The sequence below is a fragment of the Squalius cephalus genome (assembly GCF_949319135.1).
Source record: "Squalius cephalus genome assembly, chromosome: 9".
NCBI classification, from domain to species: domain Eukaryota; kingdom Metazoa; phylum Chordata; class Actinopteri; order Cypriniformes; family Leuciscidae; genus Squalius; species Squalius cephalus.
The window spans coordinates 3,497,586-3,523,145 of record NC_137130.1 but is presented as its reverse complement, the minus strand read 5'-3'; the positions used below and the strand labels follow the sequence as shown (position 1 = coordinate 3,523,145).

The 25,560-nt window shown below is 36.0% G+C and overlaps 2 protein-coding genes across 2 annotated transcripts; both read right to left on the bottom strand.

The window, feature by feature from the left end:
* Nucleotides 1-4,609: 4,609 nt before the first annotated feature.
* dap1b (death associated protein 1b) lies at nt 4,610-8,276 on the bottom strand. Its single transcript, XM_079881969.1, has 4 exons — nt 8,126-8,276; nt 6,373-6,460; nt 5,906-5,969; nt 4,610-4,774 (listed from the first exon to the last, which is right to left on the bottom strand). The coding sequence occupies exons 1-4, from the start codon at nt 8,184-8,186 to the stop codon at nt 4,658-4,660; spliced, it is 330 nt and encodes a 109-aa protein (XP_079738095.1). The 5' UTR covers nt 8,187-8,276; the 3' UTR covers nt 4,610-4,657.
* A 3,584-nt stretch (nt 8,277-11,860) lies between these two features.
* Nucleotides 11,861-21,384, bottom strand: LOC307164737 (proteinase-activated receptor 1-like; the record flags this gene model as incomplete). The annotated part of the gene is made up of 5 exons (XM_079881797.1): nt 11,861-12,879; nt 13,078-13,137; nt 13,552-13,617; nt 14,818-14,871; nt 21,303-21,384. 5 exons carry the CDS (start codon nt 21,382-21,384, stop codon nt 11,861-11,863), a joined length of 1,281 nt encoding a protein of 426 aa, XP_079737923.1.
* Between the last annotated feature and the right edge of the window lie 4,176 nt (nt 21,385-25,560).

Here is a 25,560-nt window from a genome sequence, read left to right as displayed (position 1 = left end):
ATGTTGTTTATGCTCAAACTACAACATTACAGACTAACTAAAGTTAGAAAAGTCAAATCATAATCAACCACCCCTTTAATCATTCCCTGGGAATTGAACCCATTACCTGGGCATTGCTAGCACTATATGTTTGAGCAACAGAAAAGCAAAATACACTGCCAATATAAAACTCATACTCCATATTTCACTTGAAACTCAAATGTCTATCAAAGCAACATTCTCAAATCACTTCGATTCTACGCAATCATCATAAAACAGTAACTCTTTACACAAAGTAAAATTAATGTGGGAAATATTTAAGGCACCATCTTAATCTTCAGTGTCATTTTGATACGCAGCGTTCACACACGGGATGGGCAAAATTCAACTGAACTGGAAAGTCAGGAAGAGGAAATTACTGAATTACAATAAAAGAAAATCAACAGTCACACAGTAAAGGAATTTCAGTGTTTCAGCTTTACGATAAAAAATTAACTTTGAGCTAAAATTCCCTGATATGTTGAATACTGATTAGATTTCTTTAAAATAGTCATTTTGAAGACTTTTAGGTAAATTAGAGCATTCTTAGAAAATGTGTTACAAAATATCTACAAATCAGACACAGATGTCAATCATTTGAACCTCTTGGCCATTAATATTATGTAATGTTTTATAAAATACTGTATGTTATTAAAGTTGTGTTTTTAGCAGCTCCGATACTGGACATAAACCAAGTCCCAATGAGATTCAACTCAGGATTCAATGTGTATGTGATAATCCTGCTGTAATCTACAACACACACACACACACACACCTGTTGAGAGTTCTCCCCGCAGCCTGAGAATGTGAATCCGTCATGATAGCTGGTCATCAGCTGCTGACTGAGATGATTTGTGATGTGGTTGTGTTCCCACATGAAGGCTTCAGCTTGTGTAATGCGTAACGTTAAAGAGGCTCACATCTGAAAGATCTTCAACATATGGTTAGTCAGATCACATGAAAGAGCCCACGAAATCAAAATCAGAGTTCTGTGCCATTTACTCCGTGTCTATTAACTTTGAAGTCTTCTGAATCTGCATGCTTGCAACATCAAAAGTAGAAAATATTGGTGTAAAATAAAAGTTTCCAAACTTTCCCAAACTTTTAATAGGAAATACATTAATGTTTGCAATAGCATACTCTTACAGAAGAGTGAATACACTGCATGCACATTTTCTCTATATGCTTCTTACATCTGCCAAAATGTGCATAGAATACTTCATTACATTTTTTTTTTCATTTTGAGAAAAGTTTATAGTCATTCATGTAATTGTCTTAAAACAAAGCCATTGTTTTCTGTTTAATTCCAAGACATTTGGAATTACAGTAACACACACATCCTTAAATACATACATCCTAAGTCATAAGATACTGTATATGTTGACTTATAATAACTGATTAGACTTATAAATCATAAGTCTCTTCATGCTCACCAAGGCTGCATTTATTTGAAAAAAAAAAAAATACAGTAAAACCAGTAATATTGTCAAATATTAAATAAATTAAAAGAACGTTTTTAAATATATTTAAAAATATAATTTATTCCTGTAATATCAAAGCTATATAATCCATTTATTCCATATTCCAATTATTCTTTGTCCACATCCACACATAAATCCTTGAGAATTTGAAAAATGAAAAGTGGAAGATTATTTAGTTTATTGAAGAAATTTTAGATTTTTTTTTAGGAAGACTCTGATATATAAGCTATTGTTATTTATTTATTTCCCTATTTCCTTTTCATATTGCTGTGCTTATGTTCTTTAGGAACATCTGACATGTCTTGCCTTATTTTAATTAGATTAACTGCAAGAAAAAAAGAGAGAAAAAAAAGAAGAAAAATGTAATGCATTAGATTTTCTATTTCCATTTCTATTTTCTATTTCTATTTCAAATGATTTAGAAGTCATATCAGCAGTTATTTTCTTGCCTCGTTATTTTATTAGACTGTTAAAAGTTAAAGTTGTGTTTCATTCCGGACACTGACAATCAAGCATGCTTCATAAATACAGGTTTCCTGCAGGAGCCGGATTTGCATATTGGAAAATGTAATTTGAACTCAGCATAGGGTAACCCGGGATATAAAAAGCTGGAACAAATGTAATTTTGTTAGAAAGCGGCTCACAGGGGACAATGAGATTGAAATATGCTTCATAAAAATACATGAATGCAAAACAGCTTGTGATGTGAAATATATCAGGCATTAGAATCAGTCTGTGATGGAGAAGGAGAGATGGAAACAGGGATTCATTTGTGGGATATCTGAAAGCCTCACGCTATAGGCGATGCCTTTATAATCCCTGTGCGTCTCTAATCCGCATGCAGGTAAACCGGGATCCTTCGCATAACTCCTGATATCGATTTAACCGGCCGCAATCTCTATTAGCTCAAATCAAGAAGGGGAGGAGGCATAGAAGAGGGGGAAAGTAGTAAAGAAAAAGAGAAAATGGACAAATCTCACCAAAAAAAAAAACCATCTGGATCATATGCTATTCTAAAGAAAAAGAAAACGTTATATATATTTTTTTTTATATTAATTTTTAATTTCATGGTTTGTATTAAGGAAATACAGCCATTTTTGACCATTAGTATTTACACTACCAGTCAAAAATTAGGAAATTAAGATTTTTTATTTAAGTCTCTTCTGCTCGCAAAGGCTGCATTTATTTGAAAAAATAAAAAATACAGTAAAAACAGTAATATTGTCAAATATTATTACAAATTAAAAGAAAGTTTTTCAAATATATTTTAAAATATAAGCTATATAATCCATTTATTCCATATTACAATTATTCTTTGTCGAATTATTCTAATTATAACTTTAGTCCTGTAGTTATATTTCGAGAGCATTGACATTATTTTGACAATTAACCATAATGCAATTGTATTTTTTGCATTATTTTGAGTTTCATTCTCTATTATAGTTCCATTATGATAATAAGAATTTGGGTGAAGCATGCTTTTTTTTTCTTTTTTTAAGTTACAATTCATACATGAGCACAATTTGTCTGCAAACTCATTTCAAGCATAACCTTTATCAAATGGTGCAACGCAAATTCAGTCACGCATATCTAAACTTTGATGGACAGTGTTTCTGATCCTCTTCCTCCTCGAGACTCAAAGCCAGTCTCATTTTTGGCATCAGGCCCGTTCACACACTCAATGGGGGATCTTTTGTGCTGTCTGCATCAGACGCCTAAATATACCGCAGACTTCCTCCAAGCCCATCAGACTGACAGCTCAAAGACACCACACGCAGCGCTTCTTCACAGAGAGCATCATGTCATGACCTGAGAAACATCACATCAGACCCGGCCGTAAACCAGCGCGCTTTATGGGAAACGTCAGATAGAAAGATTAAAAGGCTCACTCCTAATATGTGACCCTGGACCTCAAAACCAGTCAACATGGGTACATTTTTTGAAATTGAGATTTATACATCTGAAAGTTGAATAAGCTTTCCATTGATGTATGGTTTGTTAGGATAAAAAAATAAATAATTTGAAACATTGAGAAAATCTCCTTTAAAGTTGTCCATTTATGTTCACTATTGTGCTGCATTAACTCACAAAAATAAATGTTTTATATATTTATGGTATGAAATTTACAAAATATCTTCATGGAACATGATCTTTACTTAATATCCTAATGATTTTTGGCATAAAAGGCTATTTGGCTATTGCCACAGATATACCCGTGCGACTCGAGACTGGTGACGTGATCCAGGGTCATATATGCAGTACATTTAAATAAATTCACAGATAAGTCATTAGTTTCATGAAGTGAACATTGGGTGGATTTGAAAAACATTTCTCTATCCTGTGTCCTTCAATATTACTTTCCTTTCTGTTAGTGTCGTGTGCAGAATACAAAATAAAACTTAAATCATAGCTGATAATCAAAGTTAACATCCTTGTGCAAGTTCACCATCAATTTCACAATGAGAAATACCTATAGCTCTTTATGAATATCCAGTTTATTTTCTTGCCTTAAGTTATGTGAGCTTGGCCAAAAAAAACAATTTCTCTTTTATAGAAGTGCAAATCTGAAACTTATTAATTGTACATCTTTGTGTTGAAATGCACAACAGGAATGACAAGTTTAAGTTCAGAATGGTTTCTTTTGCAATTATAAATGCTGCCTTATGCCTAAAGGTAATTTAATAGGCTTTTAAAAGTAATTACAAATGACTCTACCGCCACCTAACGGTCATGAAAAGAAAATACAGCCACCATTTCATTTGCTGGAAAAGTGAACTTTACTGGTATAAAAGTCTCATTTTGTGAAAGAGTAGGAAAACAGTTTGTTTCAATGATTATCAAAAATAATTTCCAGAAACTCCATGCATATTAATGCTACAACTAAATGGCAAGCAATCACATCAGTAAAGCAGAAGCCTAACTCTTTCCAAAATCTTTAATTCAGAGTGGGTTAATGAATATTCCACACAGCGCAAGCACAAAACTGCAAAAGCTACAAATATAGCAACAAACAACCTGAAGAGAAGTCACATAACAGTAACTTTGTTACAAGGCTACCAAGTCAGGTCCATGATGCTCAACATTCACCTACAAACACACTCCTGGTGGTCTTCTGCACGTCAGGTGATCAGAAGTTCAGAAGCGGAGGCCATTGCGGCTCAACACTTGCGCGGCTGTTGAATGCAGGGGATGCGCGGGACGTGCGGCTTCTCCGCGCTCGGTCTGACTCGGCTGTGTCGCACAGAAACTGGAGTCTCTGGGAAATCATGACCAAACTGCAGCAAGAGGAAAAAAAAAAAAAAAAAAATTTTTTTAATTATGACACTTCTTTTCTGAAACAAAGGGATTTTTACTTTAATAAAGTGACTAACAAAGTAAATAAAATAGAAAATAAAAGTTTTAAACTACTAAAAACAGTGCAAATTTAATAAACAAAAGTAAAATTATTAAATAAACAGATACACATTACAAACAAATAATAAACTAAACAAATATAAATTAATAAAATAGAAATAAATAAAAACACTAAAATTAAATGAGATGAATACATTACTGAAATACAAAATTAAACAGAAATAAATAGAAAAATATAAGTATACTAAATTATAATAAAATTTAAATTAAATACTTAGATCAATTACATAAATATGAAAAAAATAAACCTACAATAATTAATAAATTAAACAGAAATAAATTTGAAATACAAATAAAAAACAGAAATTTAATAGAAAAAATAAAATATGTAACAAATACAAAAAATAAATAAAATATTTGAAATAGAAATATATATAAATTAAATAGAAATAAAAAAGATATAAATTAAATAGAAATAACAAAAATATAAATTAAATAGAAAAAAATTATAAATTAAATAGAAATAAAAAAATATATAAATTAAATAGAAAAATAAATAATGTATAAAAAATACAAGAATAAATACAATACAAACAAATAAAAATAATAAAAATTAAACATAAGTTGAAAATAAATACAAAAGACACAAAAAAAGTGAAAACTCATTTGGGAGCTGCTATTTTAGTAGCCAAACTAGTTGGCAAGCACTCGTTTAGAAATGTGGACACTTGCAGAGGAAATAATCACTGAAGTGAGTTGAAGAGTTCATAAAGTGAATCCTATTTTGACTAAACTCAACTTAATTGAATTAATGACCATGTCCTAGTTTTCACTCTCACTCCAATTAAAAAATACAGAACCAAAAAAATCCTGAAAACAGCAAACTAGTGAAACTAGTCGCAGAAACTGCATGATGTCCACTACAACTCACTTTAAACCTTAAAAACTATTTGTTTGTGTTGTCTTAGGTGTTCTAAAGCAGCAGTGCACTATGGGATTGGAGGAGGATGCATGCAATGCTAGTAATGTCTTGTTATTAGGGTGCAACAAACCTTCTCAAGCGGCCCAGCCAGGAGAAGACTCAGATGCTGCATTCTAGACGGGGTCGGCAGGGACCTGGAGAACAAATCAGATAATGTAGAGCAAAATGAGTGGAAGATTATCTAAACAGATCATATGTGGCATGCTGGAGGAAACTGCATGGTTCTTTGATTTCATGCAAAGCGCTGAAACATTTTTAGAAATGCATCAGCCACAAGCATCAATTTGATGAACCACTTTCAATGCTCAGTTACAGACCAGAATGCGAAAGAAAAAGAAAAGCAACCACGATATGAACGTTACTGCCAGCGGGTTTAGGAAACCACTGCACATTCCATCATAGCCCAAAACAGCTGATTTTATATGAAACGTTCATTAAATGTTGAGAGACTGAACAAGCATTTGAAAACAGCTGAATTTCACTTCAACTCAGATTCAGAGAGAGATCAGCAACTTTGTTAGGCAGAAAATACTGTACCTGGTTTTGTCGAATTTCTTGGTCTCCTTTTCCACATTTCCATTATCATCAGCGCTCTTCTTCACGACTCTTTTCCCTCCTGCTTTCACTGTAGAGAGAGTGCACAATTCCAGTTTTAGTAGAAATCACTAAATTGTGAACGTGTTAGGAAATGTTACAGCTTTTATTCACTAACACAGGTCGTTTTAAAACCATTTCCATATCAAACTTATTTAAAATAAATAAAAATAAAAGCAGATAATGAGAAGCTTTGCCATGTCACACTTCATTCTAGCTGACGTAGGAACAAGATAAACGCCACAAATATGCATTCCCAATTCATTCCTATAGATGGATGCTTCTTTTCCTCACAAATCAGAGTTTTTTTTGAGTCCTGCAAACGTCCACAACCATCATCTCAGTCCATTGGCCCTGTTGTTCTGAATTTTTGGCAGGTCTATCGAGGCCCTGAGGGTGAGCGTGCAAATATTTGCTCAATAAAACAAGCCGCCCGCTCACATCAGTCTAAAAAAAGTCAGTGAACGGTACAATGAGGGAGTGTTCAGTGCTTGCAGTTTTAAAGGGCCCAGAAGATTGTGAAACACTCAGGTAATTAAAAATGGCATTGGTTTTCATAACAGGTTGTTTGTTACCTTTAAAGCTATATGACGGCCCTACTTGCACGTCACTGTCACTAGATTGCATAAGTTCACAAATGCACAAGATCCTCTAGACCAAGATGTGGACAGATGTGTAACTCCCTCAATTTGTGTAGTGAATTAAAGGGATTGTTCACCCAAAAATGAAAAATTATCATTTACTTACCCTGTTCCAAACCTGTATGAGTTTGTTGAACACAAAGATGATATTTTAAAGAATGTTTTAATAAAACAGTTGATGAAACTCATACAGGTTTGTAGCAACATGACGGTGAGTAAATAATTTTAGTTTTTTGGGTGAACTATCCCTTTAAGAGAAGGTACACAGCCATCTTGCTGTTTTTGTTTACCACTAGCGCATGCTGATGATAGTGCGACGTTTTATTACATACTGCGTAGTAGCCTACGATTCAATGGTTGTTATCATCGTGCAGTCTACATAAATGTCGTACCCAAGTTTATTAGATCTGTGTCGTACAGTGCGATTTGTAATTATCTTTTAGGATCGCCAAAATCGCAGTGTGTCACAGGTATTAGCAACATGAAAAACAATATTTTTGAACGGCGAGTGGATTAACTTAAACGTCTCTGATTGGCCATTGCGTTCCAGAAATCAACAACTATGTCTGTGATTGGCTACATTGCTCATCGCTGCAAAACACGTTGTAAATAGATTAATTTGACGTTCTCCAGAGCGCAAACACAAATATGCACTGGAGCATTTGCCAAATCTGTTTCGCCCAATATATTATTACAGCATCAACTGATAAAACCTCCGTAGAACCGGGTCTGGTGCACTAATCGTATTAAATCACAGTAGAAGTAGAAACTGAAACTAAGTAATCTGAACTCACATCCTCTGTGACACCTAACAGTTAGTAAGAAAACAAGAGCTGATGGTTGTTTTCCTCCCAGTGCACGGTGCAAAAACACTGCTCGGACTACACCCGCAAAAGTAGGCCTACATTCACAAAAATAGCATGCAATTCAATAATCTACATTTAAAACGCATCGTTAAAATTAAATCTTAAACTACTTATACAGCGCAAACAAAACAAGAAATAATTAAAAGAAGCTACTTTAAAAGGTTTCATTATGTGACCAAATGTGCAAACCTGCAGGAGGATGACCAGCTCTTAGCGAGTCTCTCGCTCCAGTTTTAGAAAGTTGCACCATTTTCAGTTTTCTTCACAACAACGACACAAACACTCTGTGAATCAATCCGCCCACTCGCGCGCTTTTATACTCTCGAGACCTCACTGACGTCACGAAGGATGCGCGTGCATGAGACCGCATACGAATGCAAAAATATGTGTTGTGCCAGTAGACCTTATTCAGAGCAGCGCCATGACAGGTATGATTATGAAAGCGAGACGTTGAGGGATAGATTTATTTACCTGATTTTTAATGACATCCGCTGTAAAAAAAAAAAAAAAAAAAAAAAAAATCCTATATCACTTATAATTTTCAACAGTTCATTTTTTCATTTTTCTTGGTCTACTGAAATTCTGGGAAATATATTCTTGCAGTGTTTCGTCCATTCAAAAACATTAAATAACAGTACTGAAGAGAATGTATGTCTATCCCTCACAGTCTCGCTGTCTTTCCCGTTAAAAATCAAAGATGGCGCTGCTGTGAATAAGGTCAATAAAGCACCTTAAAACTGAGCGCATTACGGTTGAGAAATTGTGCTGAATTTCTCACATAGCACAAGAATTTAAGTAACTTTCTAAATGATCCTTGTAAGTAGATAATTGTGTAAACATGCTCATATGTGGGCGATTTGTGTATGTTTTCTTATGCTGAATTTGGAACCGTAGCCTATACTGCCTACAACTTCTATACTATACTTCTTACTATTTCTGCTATATAAACACATGTTAAACGTAGTAGGCTATGAGTAGTATACTAGTATGCCATTGGTTCCCACCTATTTTTTACAGTCTATGGTTCCCACTGCACATTTTTGATGGCTACATCTCAAATCACATACTTCCCTCCCTACCCTATAGGAGAACACAGTTGTAGTTATGTGACAAAGGTGGTTTTAATTTGACTTGTAACTTTGCTTCATTTTGACTTCTACTCTAGCGGCCTCCCAGAAAAACTTCCCTGCGCTGACTGCAGCAGACGTGGAGGACTTGATTGGGCAAGTGCTGAAGTTTGCCCCACACAGACGGTAAATTGAAATTCGTCTATGTGATGTTCATAATAATAATAATAATAATAATAATCAAAGGAATGGGAAAACTATCAATATTTGTGATCATAAAAAAAACAGGGTTGTTAGTAAGGCAATTTGTCTTGCTTTTGTCTGTCTTCATTATTAGTATGACATATCAAACGTTTGTTTCTTTCTTTTTAGGTCAGCTGAGAAGGACTGAGCCTTTAAAACCATGGAGCTCTATTTTTTTTAATCTTTATGTTTTGTATTTTTTTTTATTTTTATTTTTTATTAAAGCAATTGTATTTTTGCCACTTTGGCCATTTACCTAAACATTACATACTTTATCGTTCCAATATGCATCTTGCACACTACTTTTGCACTATTACTTTGCACTCCATTTGTACTTGTATTGATATTGTCTTATTTGTATAGTTGTATACTAAAACTGTATAAAATTGATTCTGATTCTTGTATTATATTTCTAGGCCTTTTATTGTTAATTTTATATTGTATATTAAAGTATTATATTTAAATCCCATCAAGTTTGCTCATTCATTCCTGCTAATATATAATCATTCAATCTTGTTCATGCACAGACAGTTTAAAGTAATAATAAAATTGTTAAAGTTTTTTAAAGGTTAGGTTAATGTAAAAAAAGAACGTTAGGGGAACGTTACTTAAAGGTTGCAACGTTAAGAGAACGTTAAGAGAACGTTAGGGGAATGTTACCTAAAGGTTGCAACGTTAAGAGAACGTTAGGGGAATGTTACCTTAAGGTTGCAACGTTAAGAGAACGTTAGGGGAACGTTGCCTAAAGGTTGCAACGTTAAGAGAATGTTAGGGGAACGTTCCCTAAAGGTTGCAATGTAACTAAAAACTAACATTCCCTGAACGTTAAGAAAACTTTCCATGGGAACCAAAACCTAACCAAACCCTAACCTTAAGGGAACGTTCCCGCAACCAAAAACTAACGTTCCGAGAACGTTCTGGGAACCATGAATTGTTAGCTGGGATGTCCAAATTCACAATTCAAGTGTGCATAGTAAAATGGACACTTTACTATTCCATGAGACAGAGGGAAAGGATTTAATTTCATATTTAAAAAGTAGTATTTTTTTTTCCCAATCAATGAATATTTCTGCATTACAACATGAATCTCCTAACATAATTCATGCAGTGTTGGGTAAGTTACTCTAAAAAAAAAGTAATAAATTACTAGCTACTAATTAAATCTTCAACAGTGTTATTAGATTACTGTACTTACTCTCTCTCTCTCTCTCTATTACTTACTAAACCATATTATTTAAGCCCACCGCCAGAGTCATGTGACCTTACCTGGGACACGCCTTCCAGAAACAATGTGCACAATCTATATATGCACACGTTTTGGTGTAATTGACTTTAGGAAATAGCTAGATATCTAATGCATTAAACACAACGGCATATGTGTTTACCAGAATAGTATACGCTGTTAGTTTATTTACATTGGGTAGACATATGGATTAACACTGCTATATTGCTCAATCACAGCCTCTGTGCAAATGCAGAACCAAAATATGTAAAATCAATAATCATTTGGCGTCAGTCAAATGGTAGGTATTAAAGGTTTTATTATGATTATATTTAATTTATTAATATAGATGGATATGGGTGAAATACATTATATACATATACAGTATGTATGATAAAGAAATTGCCTATAGATAATATATTATGCATTATAAACAGTGCTCCAAAACCTTCAATGATTTAACACAGTAGCTACTACATATTGTCAATATAGTGCATGATATATAATTAAATTGAATAATATATGAGTGCATACAGAGAAGTTACTAACACACTAACACATCATGTAGAAACACTTCATTCCATATCGGTTAATACTGGCAGATAAGCACAGTGTAAAGAACTTGTCAAGCAAGAATATGGCAGTTGTTGTTTTAAAGGTGTGGTATAATGCCCTTTTCACAAGATGTAAAATAAGTCTCTGATGTCCCCAGAGTGTGTATGTGAAGTTTTAGCTCAAAATACCCCACAGATATTTTTATATAGCATGTTAAAGTTGTCACTTTTTGAGGGTGAGCAAAAACACACCGTTTTGTGTCTGTTCCTTTAAATGCAAATGAGCTGCTGCTCCCGGCACAGGGGGCGGAGCTTCAAGAGATCGTGTCCTTTTACCTCACACACACATGCACTGAAAATTTCAAAAACTTTTAGCCTTTTATGTTCAAACCAGAGTCAGACAATGATGGAGAGACTCAAGAAGAACAACATGTAGAAGCAACAGGACATTTCTGAATGGTTAGTTGATGAGTTTATGTAGCTGATGTGTAGTTATCTTCTAGTAATTGATTAGCATATTCTTGATAATCTATAAGCCATGTTCAGGGGGCGGGGTTTATGTAAATTTTAGGGTTGGTGATGTCACTAACCCGGGAGGAATGTGGTGTAGTCTCTACCAGCCGTTTGTTGTAGGCCTTAAAAAGCAATTTCTTTAAAAGCAAATATCTCCCTTTGCTTTGAACTTTGAGCGTTGTAACTTTGCAGATGTTGTTTATGCTCAAAAAGCAACATTACACACTAACTAAAGTTAGAAAAGTGAAATCATAATCAATCACCCCTTTAAGAGAGATCTTTAAGAGACTTTTGTTTTCTATTGTGCTGCTGTAGTGAGAGCATTTCATGTGTTTGCTGTTTTCGCTCTTTTTGCCTTTCTGCACCAAAACACAGATCTCATTTGCTGTCTGCACTGAGACGAGCCGTAGTAGTACAGAAGAGGGTCCAGAAAAACACTTGCGCTCCCCAAACACACAGCCAACAGGTAAACAGCATATGATGAATCTCCCTCCCCAATGTTTCTTCTTGTAGCTAAACCAACATAGTGGTACAACAGGATGCCATTGGTTGGAGCAAAACACAACACAAACTCAATCAGCACAGCAATAGTCATAATCACAGCTTTCCTTCGAATGCCTGAAGGTGATGATGATGTTGCTAAGCGTTCAGACTTTGCACTGAGTACATATATGATAGTAAAGTAGCTCACTAAGGTAATAACCAGTGGCAAGAAGAAGTAGAGGCAGGAGAGAATGGAGAATAGGTACACATAATACAGCCTTGAAGGGTCGTTTTGGCGCAGTACATCATGACAAGTGACGCCCACGTCCTCAACCTTGAGCGTTTGTCTCATTGAGAGAAGTGGCACCGTACCAGCGATCGCCAGAAGCCAGACCAGCACACACACACACATGGCTTTCCTTGCGCTCCTCCAGGTTTGAGAGGTGATGGGAAGCGCCACAGCCAGCAGTCTGTCCACACTTATGCACATCATCAGAAGTATGGAGCAGTACATGTAGCAGTAGTAAGCAGCACTGAGCACACGACACGCCACCTCACCGAACACCCAATCTGAAGCGTTCAGCTGGTAGTGGATCTTCAGAGGCAGCAACAGGGTGAAGAACAGGTCCACACACGCCAGGTGAGACATGTAGATCACAGCTGGTTTCTTCACTTTAATCCTACAGGTGAACGTCACCAAGGCCAAAGCGTTCAGGGGCAAACTAATGAGGATGACGAAGATGTAGAACGAGGGCATGACGCGCGTAACTATCAAGCCTTTGAGAAAGTCAACAGACTTGCCTGAGATGTTCCACATCATGGGTCTTTCTCGTGGCATAAGTAAAATATGCTGATAGCAATCTGTAAACCAGCACAAAACACAATAATTGAAGGTCATATACTATTAAAACACAATTATTAAAAAAAAAAAAAAAGTAAGCATGAGATCCACCCCTAAACATTACCATCACTGGGGTGAGGGGTGTAAGCGGACTGTACAAAAAGTTTTATGAATGAAAACGTAAATACAATATGTCATGAGATTGTGTTGCATATTACTGTTATCCGTTGTTGAAGAGTTCGGGTTAGAGAAGCAAGGATGCAGAATGCAGTCAGAATCTGTAATCAACACAAAAGACCATCAGTGAAAGCTCTCATAACACCACCAGAGGATAATCAGGAGAAAACATTTGGACACATTTGAGAAAAGGCTTTCTTTGCTTTTAATCCGAAACAAATCATAGTAGCCTAGGCCTGCTGATACAAGCTATGATACTAAATTCAATCTGTTCATCACATAAAGCGATCACTTCTCTTTAGAAAATGTTGATCAAACTGCTCAATTCATAGTTTTACGATCTCTTTATGAACTTTTTAAAGCATCAAATTGGTAGTTGTGTAGCTGTCAATGGAAGGACAGAAAGATCTCAGATTTCATCCAAAAGATCTTAATTTGTGATGCGAAGACCAACTTGATGGTGAGTAATTAATGACAGAATTTGCATTTCTGGTTGAACTAACTCTTTAAATTACCCTGTGTAATTTCAATAATTGTGGGGTCCATCATAGTGGCAATCATACCCGGAGAGGTGTCATAATCTGTAACCAGCACAAAACACAATGAGTGAAGGTCATATACTATTAAAACATACAATTATTTAAAAAAAAAAAAAAGTAAGGATGAGATCCACCCCTAAACATTACCATCACAGGGGTGTAAAGTGGGCCGTACAAAAACTTTTATGAATGAAATTATTCGAGTTTATACACATCAATTCTGCAAAACGTAAAAACAAATTGAGATTGAGATTGAGATTGAGATTGTCATGAGATTGTGTTGCATATTACTGTTATCCGTTGTTGAAGAGTTACGGTTATAGTAGCAAGGATGCAGAATGCGGTCAGAATCTGTAATCAATACAAAAGACCATTAGTGAAAGCTCTCATAACACCACCAGAGAATAATCAGGAGAAAACATTTGGACACATTTGAGAAAAGGCTTTCTTTGCTTTTTATCCGAAACAAATTATAGTAGCCTAGGCCTGCTGGTAACAAGGTATGATATTAAATTCAATCTGTTCATCATATAAAGCGATCACTTCTCTTTAGAAAATGTTGATCAAACTGCTCAATTCATATGTTCCGTCAGGACCACTACCATCAAATACGATTGACAATTACCATTCAGTTTGGATTGGCAGTATGTTTCCGTTCTGGGAGAGAACTCCCTGCGCATCCATGCAGCCTAGCATGGATAAGAGCAGGGAGAGCAGCAATAATCCCCCTTGGGGTAAAAAGAACAGAACCAACATGAAGTTTGCAAATATATTTAATTCTAAATTTTAAAGAACAACATATTTCGAGAATTTATTCTGATTCAAGGAGAATCAGAATGCCAAATCCTGACTGGGCGAGAGGAGGAGCTGGGGATGGAGGAGGGTAATTAGCTCCTGAGAAACGCAATAGCTGCTGATAATACTGAAGGAGCTTATATATGTATACGGTGATAGGCGTCGTATTCCTATAGGTAGATGTGGATCAGCTGAGGGTCAGCTGATGTGAGCTTGACATGACCAGCCAGAACTAACGCTACGCTTGATGATTAGTTTTACGATCTCTTTATGAACTTTTTGAAGCATCAAATTGGTAGTTGTGTAGCTGTCAATAGAAGGACAGAAAGATCTCAGATTTCATCAAAAAGATCTTAATTTGTGATGCAAAGACCAACTTGATGGTGAGTAATTAATGACAGAAATTGCATTTTTGGTTGAACTAACTCTTTAAATTACTTCGGGTACTTTCGTAACTTGTGTCTTCCATCACGGCAGTCATACCCCACCAGGCGTAAGAATCTGTAACCAGCACAAAACACAATGAGTGAAGGTCATATACTATTAATTTAAAACATACAATTATTTTAAAAAAAAAGTAAGCATGAGATCCACCCCTAAACATTACCATCATTGGGGTGTAAGCGGACCGTACAAAAACTTTTATGAATGAAATTATTCGAGTTTATACACATCAATTCTGCAAAACGTAAATACAAATTGTCATGAGATTGTGTTGCATATTACTGTTATACGTTGTTGAAGAGTTCGGGTTAGAGAAGCAAGGATGAAGAATGCAGTCAGAATCTGTAATCAATACAAAAGAGCATTAGTGAAAGCTCTCATAACACCACCAGAGGATAATCAGGAGAAAACATTTGAACACATTTGAGAAAAAGCTTTCTTTGTTTTTATCCGAAACAAATTGTAGCCTAGGTCTGCTGATACAAGCTATGATACTAAATTCAATCTGTTCATCACATAAAGCGATCACTTCTCTTTAGAAAATTTTGATCAAACTGCTCAATTCATATGGATTAGTTTTACGATCTCTTTATGAACTTTTTGAAGCATCAAATTGGTAGTTGTGTAGCTGTCAATAGAAGAACAGAAAGATCTCAGATTTCATCAAAAATATCTTAATTTGTGATGCGAAGACCAACTTGATGGTGAGTAATTAAAGTCCCCGTGAACCGGAAGTTGCAAACGACTTTTCTCCAGTGTTGTGACGTATTTCCAAGTGAAATGGAATATTGAACAGAGGGCAGGGTTTTACTCTAGCGCTCCTCCTCTCCATCTCTCGCTCATAGCAGACTAAAGGCCCTTTCACACCGGATGCGTAACGAAAAAGCGAAACGAAAAAGCGAATAGTTCGTGTGCGAATAGTTCGCATCAAAACCATTCACATCAGCCGCAACGCGAATTTGCGACGTCTGTGAAGTTCAGAGAGCTTCAATATTCCAAAACCTTTGCGCGAATCGCGCCGACAGCTGAGAAAACATGGACACTTCATCATCATCATCATCATCATCCAGTCATAGTCATAGCATCCTGTGAAGACGAGCTTTTCATTTTATTTAAAGGAGCTGTATGTAAGAAATGTATTTCAATTAATCATAAAATGGCCCTGATATGTCACTAGACATTAAGAAATCATGTTCATTTCAAATACTTATATCACTGACAACAGTAGTACGGCCAGGATATTGTCATTTAAAAAGTGAAGTTGCAGCCCTCAACTGATGTTGATGTTGTCATCTTGTGTTTTGGCCTGATGCTCCACCCTCTGCCTATCTACCAATCACGAAGTCAGTAGTGTTTCGGCATCCGGGTTGCCAGCTCTGCTCTAGTTACCACAGCTGCAGCTCCTTGTAGCAGCCTACGTTCCTGCTGGATCCTGCAACATATCTGGCAACCTGGAGTCAGGGGGGAGGGAGAGGGGATACAGTGATTGCAGTACCAGTTTTGGCCACAATCTTACATACAGCTCCTTTAAAAGACAGAAACGAAGGTTTGGGGTGCACCCAATCTTACAGAACAGGGAGTCTGAAGGGGAGTATGCTTATGTGCACAGTTTTTTACACAGTGCGTTTTGTAATGTAACTACACATTACATGTAACACACAAAGTAAGTAAGTTAAAAATCATTCGACTAGAAACTGTAGATATCACACAATGAATGTATAGTATACTAAAAGCAGCCCTAAATAGTCTCACTACATTTTGTTACGCGTTCAAAGTAAACACGGTCTCTGTCTCTATCTTTGACGATAATAGTGTTAGCTTTCTATCCCAAATGTTTGGCCTGCTAGCCTACACAGCACAGGACTATACAACGACTAAAACTATCACACAACATACTCACAGTCAAGATAACCGAGTTGGTTGGCAATGCTACGCCACACATTGTCTTTCAAATCGTTGTCCTTGTAGTATGATTGGCTGAAGCCTTTTCTGTCGCCGCAAAAGTAAAAAAAAAATCGACATCGAAGCGAAAAAAATAAAAGTCGTTTTTTCGCCGCATCACATTCGCGCTCGGTGTGGAAGCACTCATTACACTAACAGCTGATCAAAAAATAAAACCATCGCGCGAATTATTCGTGCGTCAAAATCGCGTCCAGTGTGAAAGGGCCTTAAAGGCCATTGCACACCGAGTCCGAAATTCGCATCCGAAATTTTCGCACGTTAAAAAAAAAATTCGACCTCACTTTATGTCAATCACGCTTGCACACTGTCTACGAAACTTTCGTCCGTAATAAAAAAAATTCGGATCGGGTTCGATTTTCTGCGTTTTTCGCATCCACAGCCAGTATTTTGAGAGGTTTTTTTGACAATTCAGAGCCACCGTACAAGCGAACGACAAAATCCAGAATGGCGTCGCAGCACAAAGTACCAGGGGGGCAGCGTTTCATATTATGTTGAAGCTTCCCCGGGCGCCGCCATTGGCTATCAGACCATCACCTGCTGTTAGCATCCCATTGACTCCCATTCATTTTGGCGTCACTTTGACAGCGAATAACTTTACATCTGAGGCGTTTAAAGACTTCATTTGTCCATTATTTATTTCTAAATAAACACGAAAATGTATAAAAGGCTCCATTACCTTGTATCTTACGTTATGGCCCCGTAGAAGCAGTTTTTGTAAAAATAGGCTAACGATTGCGTCATACCCACGCGACTCTCTGTCGCACAGTAGAGAGTTACCGTATGGACAGGAGGAGAAGCTCGCGCGCAATCGGGGGGGGGGGACGTGGAGGCAAAATGGCAAAGTTATTAATCAGAATACTAAGCAAAAGTTTCTCCTGCTTCTATCTCATGGACACCTCCTACTCACACTCTCCGTCTCTGCAAGTTTCGGAAGGGAATGATTCAGATTTCGCTTGGCACAGCTACTAGAAGCTCAGTTTGAGTCAGGGCCGTCAGGGCAGTACGCTCGACCATCAGGAAGTTAGTGCTTCTAATTGACTTCACTTTCCTCCGTTGAATCCAATGGGGTCGCTGTGTCCAGTATATATACTGTCTATGCAAAGTACTGTATGAAAAACAAAACCGTGTGTGTGTGTGTGTGTGTGTGTGTGTGTGTGTGTGTGTGTCCGTCCGTCCGTCCGTCCGTCCGTCCATTCTGCCCTACAAAGCAAAAAGGCAGTAACTGCATTTTTGGTCAAAAATGAGTTATTATCATTTTCATGACATTCAAGGCATCCTTTATGTGACAAAACATCTTATCTCAAATGTGTGTCGTTTTGGAGAAAAATGGTAATAGTTTTTGGAGAATCTGTAGTTACTGCCTTTTTCCTTGGTATTGTGCCACGTTTTTGGTAAGTAATACAAAGCAAATTTACAAAGCAAGAATACAGTAACTGCAAAATAGGGGTAAAATATCAAATTAAATATGAGGATTGATATATACAAAGAATAAGCTAATATAAAGTAACAAAACAGCCACATGTCCAATAATCTACCTACAACTACTTAGGCTGGATGACAGAATAACTTTAAAGTCATTTTTCTCAGTTCTGCACTCTGCGTAGTTACTGCCTTTTTGCTTTGTAGGGCAGCATACCATTAACGTGATTTATATTAAAAATAATTAATTTCTTTAACATGCTTAACAGTTTTTAAAAAAGTTCCTTAAGTATTTAGAAACAAAGTATTTGCATTTTTTTATTTTTAAAACATTTTTTTGTTCTGTAAATTCAGAGTTGCCTTCTTAAATTTAGTTAACATACTTATTTGATTTAAGTATGAATAAAGGCAGTATTCTCTATGTGTCTGTTTGTCCGTTTGCATTTTGATTATAATAACTTTTTTGTTAAATAAAACATTTGCAAAATATGTTATGCATGGCATGTTTGGCCTGATTTTTTTTTTTTTTTTGCATTTACACTATTCTAACCACTAGGGGTCAACGTGGAGACGGGTGATGATTGCTTCGAAGTCTCGACAATATGGCACATTTGCTTCAACGAAGTCTCGACACAATATGGCACATTAGGCTTGTTTGAGATGCGACTTGCCTCGCCTGAAATGTATGCGAGAGTAAGGCGGCTGCAGTGAGAGGAGGAGTGAAAAAAGTGCTGGCGAGCCGGACAGATCTCTCTTCTCGCAGTGGATCTGACACCTGCGAGATCAAAGATGGATATCGCGGGATTCACGCTCGTGCACAGAGTTGTTGCTAATAAACTGGATTTAGCCTAATTTAAGTTCTGTTGCTCTTATATGAAAATAAATATAATGAACAAGTACTTATTTAATTCCGTTCCAAATACATGTTTATCAGTCATGTTTTTCTTTAATTCAGACATAGGCCTAGGCCTATATGTGTTTTTTTTATATATATATATATATATATAAAAATTAAATTGCATAATTGTTTGAACCAAATTGTTTGCGGTTGTTTAAACCAATGAGCATTAAGCTGTGTCGTCAAGCAAGTCGTTTCCCATCGTGCTTTTGATCAGTGCAGTCGGTGGAGAGCAACTGCGCTGGACTGCAGAATCCGACACAGTCCATGCGCTCGCGAGAGATTTTATTTTGACATAGGTCAAGAATAGATCTGTTTTACATGTATACACATAAATGTCATAAAAATAATATAATTGAATGAAAATGTACAGAAAACAGGTTGAATGACTAAAATGCAGTGCCTTCACAATCAAATAACAACACCACTTTGTGAATATAATTTAAATAAAGATGTAAATACAAATAATTGTGCATTTTATAAAAAATTCTTGCTTTTAACAACATGGAAAAATACTATATGTAAATGTATGCTACAGCATACTGTAGACTAGTGTTATATAGTGAACTGATAAACTATAAAAAAAAAACTATAGGGGAGCGCGGGGCACAACCTAACGCGGGGTTAGTTGTAACACGCTTGTTTTAAATACTTCCGCACATGCTTGGATGACGAAACTTTGTGTATTTACTAGTTGCCATATCAACACTATATAGAAAAAAAAAAAATCCGCCAAAATTATTTATTTTTTGGAAGATATAGACATTTATTAAACCATAGCAAAAGTAAATTTCTTACTAAGTTAATTTTTCATCTCTATTTTTTGTGTTTATTTAAAATAAGACAAATCTGATATTATTTTAATCTCCAAGATGTTATTTAACAGTTGAGCTAGTTATTTAATGCTTCGCTAACTAGCAGAAGACACTAGCAGGGTTTAAATCCCAGTTGTGCAGGCGGGGGCATGTTGTAACACTGCGTTACAATGTGCCCCTATTAGAAATATGCTATTATATTCTATACTTTTATTAATTTTATTGAGAAAACATGAGAAAAAGGTGAATAAAGACTGAGAGTCAATGTTCAAAAATTACTAATTATTTATTTGTTTTGAACTATGTTGTATAGCTGTGTTTTCATGTGTTCGTAGTCAAAACTCAAAAATGAGTTTATATTTAATTATTAAAAATTGCCATTATTTTATATGAAAAAGTTTTTTAATTGTATTTTATTTAGAAAATATTTTAGTTTGTTTTGTATATTTTTTTTATTAGATCAGATAACATTTTAAGCTGTCATATGGTCATGTTACAATGTGCCCCTGCACATGTTACAATGTACCCCACCTATGGGGCATGTTGTCACATTTCACTTCCATTCTTTCGGGGTATATCAAGAAAAAAGTATATACTGTATTGATAAAACAAAAACACATACTTGTACTAGACATGTGGGAAATGAATGTGGGAAAAAATAAATACTCTGAACCATAAGTAGATTTACACAAACTGAGAAAGTCAAAAAGCGTTACTTTGTGCCCCGCTCTCCCCTACTATACTTTAGTTTTTACTAAAGTAAACTGTATTGTATTATAAGAAAACTTTGTAAATCATTGGGTAAAGTAATTTTATATTAGGCTACTGTAGTTGTTATGTTACCACAACAACTATATATACCACAAAACATTAATTCAAGTACTTTACTACGGGTTAAAAGCACAGATTTAAAAGCAAGTATTTACTATAAATTACTATAGTAGCCTATGTATTTTTTGCAGAAGGGGGGTCTTGCTTGAGATGTATAAAGGACGTCAGAAGACGTCAATTCATCACATTGTGTATTGACGTCCACTGATGTCCTTTATACGTCTCAAGCAAGACCCCCCTATTGCAAAAAAAATACTCTTTAAAAAATAACTTTAATTATTGCAGTTGTATTAACCAAGGCATAAGCACAATTGCTTTTTCATATTTCATAAGGATTCCATCGAGGGTCATAATGGACTATAAATGCACGTGTAAAGAACGTCACCTACTGGACATCCTTTCACAACAGTAGGCTATATTGAACTACACGTAAGCCTAGCTAAAAGTCAAAGCAACAATTGTACATGCAACCCCAGAGAAATGTAGACATGTACACACGTTTTTGGATGCATTTTTTTGTAAAGTTCTGTGTTACATATTTTTACCGATTTTTTCCGTCCTACCGCGACTATTTTTGGCCAGGGACATGACGTTGCCGTCGGACCAATATTTGCTGGGAGGGAGAAAGCCCACCGCCAGAGTCATGTGACTTTACCTGGGACGCGCCTTCCAGAACAATGTGCACAATCTATGTATGCACACGTTTTGATTGACTTTAGGAAATAGCTAGATATCTAATGCATTAAACACAACAGCATGTGTCTACCACCAGAATAGTATACGCTGTTAGTTTATTTACATTGGGTAGACATATGGATTAACACTGCAATATTGCTCAATCACAGCCTCTGTGCAAATGCAGAACCAAAATATATAAAATCAATAATCAATTGGCATCAGCCAAATGGTAGGCTATTACAGGTTTTATTTATTATGATTATATTTCATTTATTCAGATGGATATGGGTGATATACATTATATATGTATGATAAAGAAATTGCCTACAGGTAATATATTATGTATTATAAACAGTGCTCCAAAACCTTCACTGATTTAACACAGTAGCTATATATTGTCAATATAGTGCATGATATATAAGTAAATTGAATAATATATGAGTGCATACAGAGAAGTTACTAACACACTAACACATCATTTAGAAACACTTCATTCCATATTGGTTAATACTGGCAGAAAAGTACAGTGTAAAGAACTTGTCAATCAAGAATATGGCAGTTGTTGTTTTAAAGGTGTGGTATAATGCCCTTTTCACAAGATGTAAAATAAGTTTCTGATGTCCCAGAGTGTGTATGTGGAGTTTTAGCTCAAAATACCCCACAGATATTTTTATATAGCATGTTAAAGTTGTCACTTTTTGAGGATGAGCAAAAACGCACCGTTTTGTCTGTTCCTTTAATGAGCTGCTGCTCCCGGCACAGGGGGCGGAGCTTCAAGAGCTTGTGTCCTTTTACCTCACGCACACATGCACTGAAAATTTCAAAAACCTTTAGCCTTTTATGTTCAAACCGGAGTCAGACAATGATGGAGAGACTCAAGAAGAAGTGACAACATGTAGAAGCAACAGGACATTTCTGAATGGTTAGTTGATGAATTTATGTAGCTGATGTGTAGTTATCTTCTAGTCATTGATTAGCATATTCTTGATAATCTATAAACCGTGTTCAGGGGGCGGGGTTTATGTAAATTCTAGGGTTGGTGATGTCACTAATTATTATTTTTTTTTTTACCTTTATTTAACCAGGAAAGTACTCGTTGAGATTAAAAATCTCTTTTTCAAGAGTGTCCTGGCCAAGATAGGCAGCAGTACAACCATACGTACAACACAGAATACACAATAACATAAAACAACTAAAATAGCAGATACATCAACCACAAATCCTTAGCATATCATGCAGAACAACTACAGCCAGATGTGGCTGCTTCCAAGTCAGTTGATATCCTCTTAAAAGTAACCAATGAGACAAGCTTATTAGGTTTCAAATTTTTCTGTAACTTGTTCCATGCAGAGGGAGTTAAACGCAGCAAAGTTAAACGCCTTTTTCCCCAGCTCAGTTCTAACATTTGGTACAGACAGAAGGACAAGATCCTGGGACCGAAGATTGTAAGTCCCAATATTTTTTACACTGATGTAGGTGAGAAGGTAGGATGGAAGAAGACCTAAAATAGCCTTATATATAAAAACATACCAGTGTTGAAGTCTCCGTGTTGACAGAGAAGACCATCCAACACGTTCATACAGTTCACAGTGGTGAGTGAGGACTTTAAGACCAGTGATGAACCTCAAAGCTCCATGGTATATAGTGTCCAGTGCATGTAAACTTTGAGACGAAGCATGCATATATAAAACATCACCATAGTCAATAATAGACATAAAAGTACCAGCAACTAACCTCTTTTTAGATTCGAATGAGAGACAGGATTTGATTCTAAAATAAAACCCTAGTTTAAGTTTTAATCTTTTTGACAGCTGCTGAATATGAGAAGTAAAAGAAAGAGATTCATCTATTAAAATACCGAGATATCTGTATTTAGAAACACATTCAATCTTCTTACCCTGAGAAGTGATGATTGAAGGCAGATTTAATTTGGATTTTGAATTTGAAAAAAGCATTACTTTTGTTTTTTCAGCATTTAAAACAAGTTTCAGATCATAAATGTTCTGTTGAAGCATATTAAAATCAAATTGTAATTGGGAGAGGGCCTGGACTGCTGTAGGTGCTGAGCAATACAGTACAGTGTCATCTGCATAAAAATGAAAATTTCCTTTCGATATGTTATGATTTATGTCATTTATATATAGGATGAAAAGCAGTGGACCCAGCACTGATCCCTGTGGCACGCCTTTTGTTATTTTGAGATAGCTAGAGGTGTTTCCCTCCGCCTGCACACACTGAGTTCTGTCTGTAAGGTAATTAACAAACCAACTTACAGTTTGTTCCGAAAGTCCAGCCCTCCACAGTCTGTGCTTAAGAACTGTGTGGTCCACTGTATCAAAAGCCTTAGAAAGGTCAATAAAAAGGGCTGCACAATGCTGCTTTTTGTCTATGGATTCAATTAAGTCATTTAAAACCTTAAGAGCTGCAGATGTTGTACTATGCCTTTTTCTAAAACCGGATTGAAAGTCAGATAGAACATTTTTACTGTCTAAAAAAATCTTTAATTGATCACTGACAAGAGACTCTAAGACCTTGGCCAAGACAGACAATTTAGAGATCGGTCTATAGTTATTTAATATAGCAGGGTCACCACCTTTTAACAGGGGAACCAAACAGGGATTTCCAGATGGACGGAATGACATTTGTGTTCAAGCACCGATTAAAAATATTAGTTAAAGGCACGGAAATAAAATTAGCTGCTAACTTTAAAAAGTAAGGATCCAATTTGTCAGGGCCTGCAGATTTTGTTGTGTCCAAATGTTTGAGGGCTTTATCTACGTCTGAAACTGTAATAGGACTAGGACTAAAACTAAAACACTGAGTAGAAGGTTCGGAACCAACAGTCTCCACTATAGGGGAACACTTATGTTGAGTATTTAGTGACTCAAATGAAAATCCTGAGGCTATGAAATGTTCATTGAAACAATCAAGAATTTTGGTTTTGTCAGTAATTGTTTTAGAGTCTATCACAACGCTTGAAGGAAGCTCCTGACCTTTACTGTTTTCTGATAATGATTTGATAGTTTTCCAAAAAAATTTTGATGGGTTATTCAGGTTATGAGTGGTTTGAGAAAGAAAATGATCAGCTTTGGCTTTTCTAATTTTGAGAGTACATGCATTGCGCAGCTGCCTGAAAACCAGCCAGTCAGAGTTCTCATTAGATTTTCTGGCTTTTGCCCATGCCACATTGCGGTCATGGAGGATATTTGCTAAATCCAGAGAAAACCAAGCATTGTTTCGGCCTTTAACTCTGTATTTCTTTAGTGGAGCGTACTTATTATATTTACAAAGCCTTCATGAAAGAGGTTCCAGGCACTATCAACATCTGCACTGTTATAAATTTTTTCCCAGCCAAAATTAGATAAATCATGGAGAAAGTCTTGTTCTGAGAAGTGCTTCATATTACGCTTGACTATAATACATGGTTTGGTTTTAGATATTTTAGTATTTCTAACTGTAGCTATGACACAGTGGTCACTGATGTCGTTTGCAAATATGGAAGCAGTGGAGTACTTATGAGGAACGTTAGTTAAAATTACATCTAATAGAGATGATTTTTCCGGGTTTAGTTTGGCCGTGTGGGACTGTCAACAATCTGGAAAAGATTTAGTGAATCACAATTAGCTCTAAAGTCATCAGATATTGGTTGTAACCAATTCCAATTTAGGTCTCCGAAGGCTACTAATTCCTTAGAGTTAAAATCCGAAAGGAGTTGCATTAAGGAGGGCAGAGCACCGTTAACAGCTGAAGGAGTCCTGTAACAACCAATGACCGTTATACAAAGTGATTTAGAGATTTCAAGCTCCAATGCTAAAAATTCAAACTGTTTAACTAATGATATTGACCGCAATACATTAACATGATACTGGTTTTTGATGTAGATTGCTACACCCCCACCTCTATTAGGGCGGTCAGTCCTAAAAACATTATAACCGCTTATATTGATTACTTTATCTGAAACCGATTTACTTAACCAGGTTTCAGACAAGACAATTACATCGGAATCTGTAGAGTGAGCCCAGATACGCAACATGTCCAATTTAGGAACAAGACTGCGTACATTCAAGTGAAAGAAACCAAGACCTGACCTTTCTTTAAAATCTGCCGGGGTGTTAAAGCCTATGGGGTGTCTGGGCCTGGGTT

Coding starts and splice junctions, on each gene's coding strand:
- dap1b (XM_079881969.1), bottom strand. CDS start 8,186: ATGGTGCAACTTTCTAAAACTGGAGCGAGAGACTCGCTAAGAGCTGGT. Junction 6,461..8,125: donor AGCTGGTCATCCTCCTGCAG/GTTTGCACATTT, acceptor CTCTCTCTACAG/TGAAAGCAGGAGGGAAAAGA. Junction 5,970..6,372: donor AAGAAATTCGACAAAACCAG/GTACAGTATTTT, acceptor TTTGTTCTCCAG/GTCCCTGCCGACCCCGTCTA.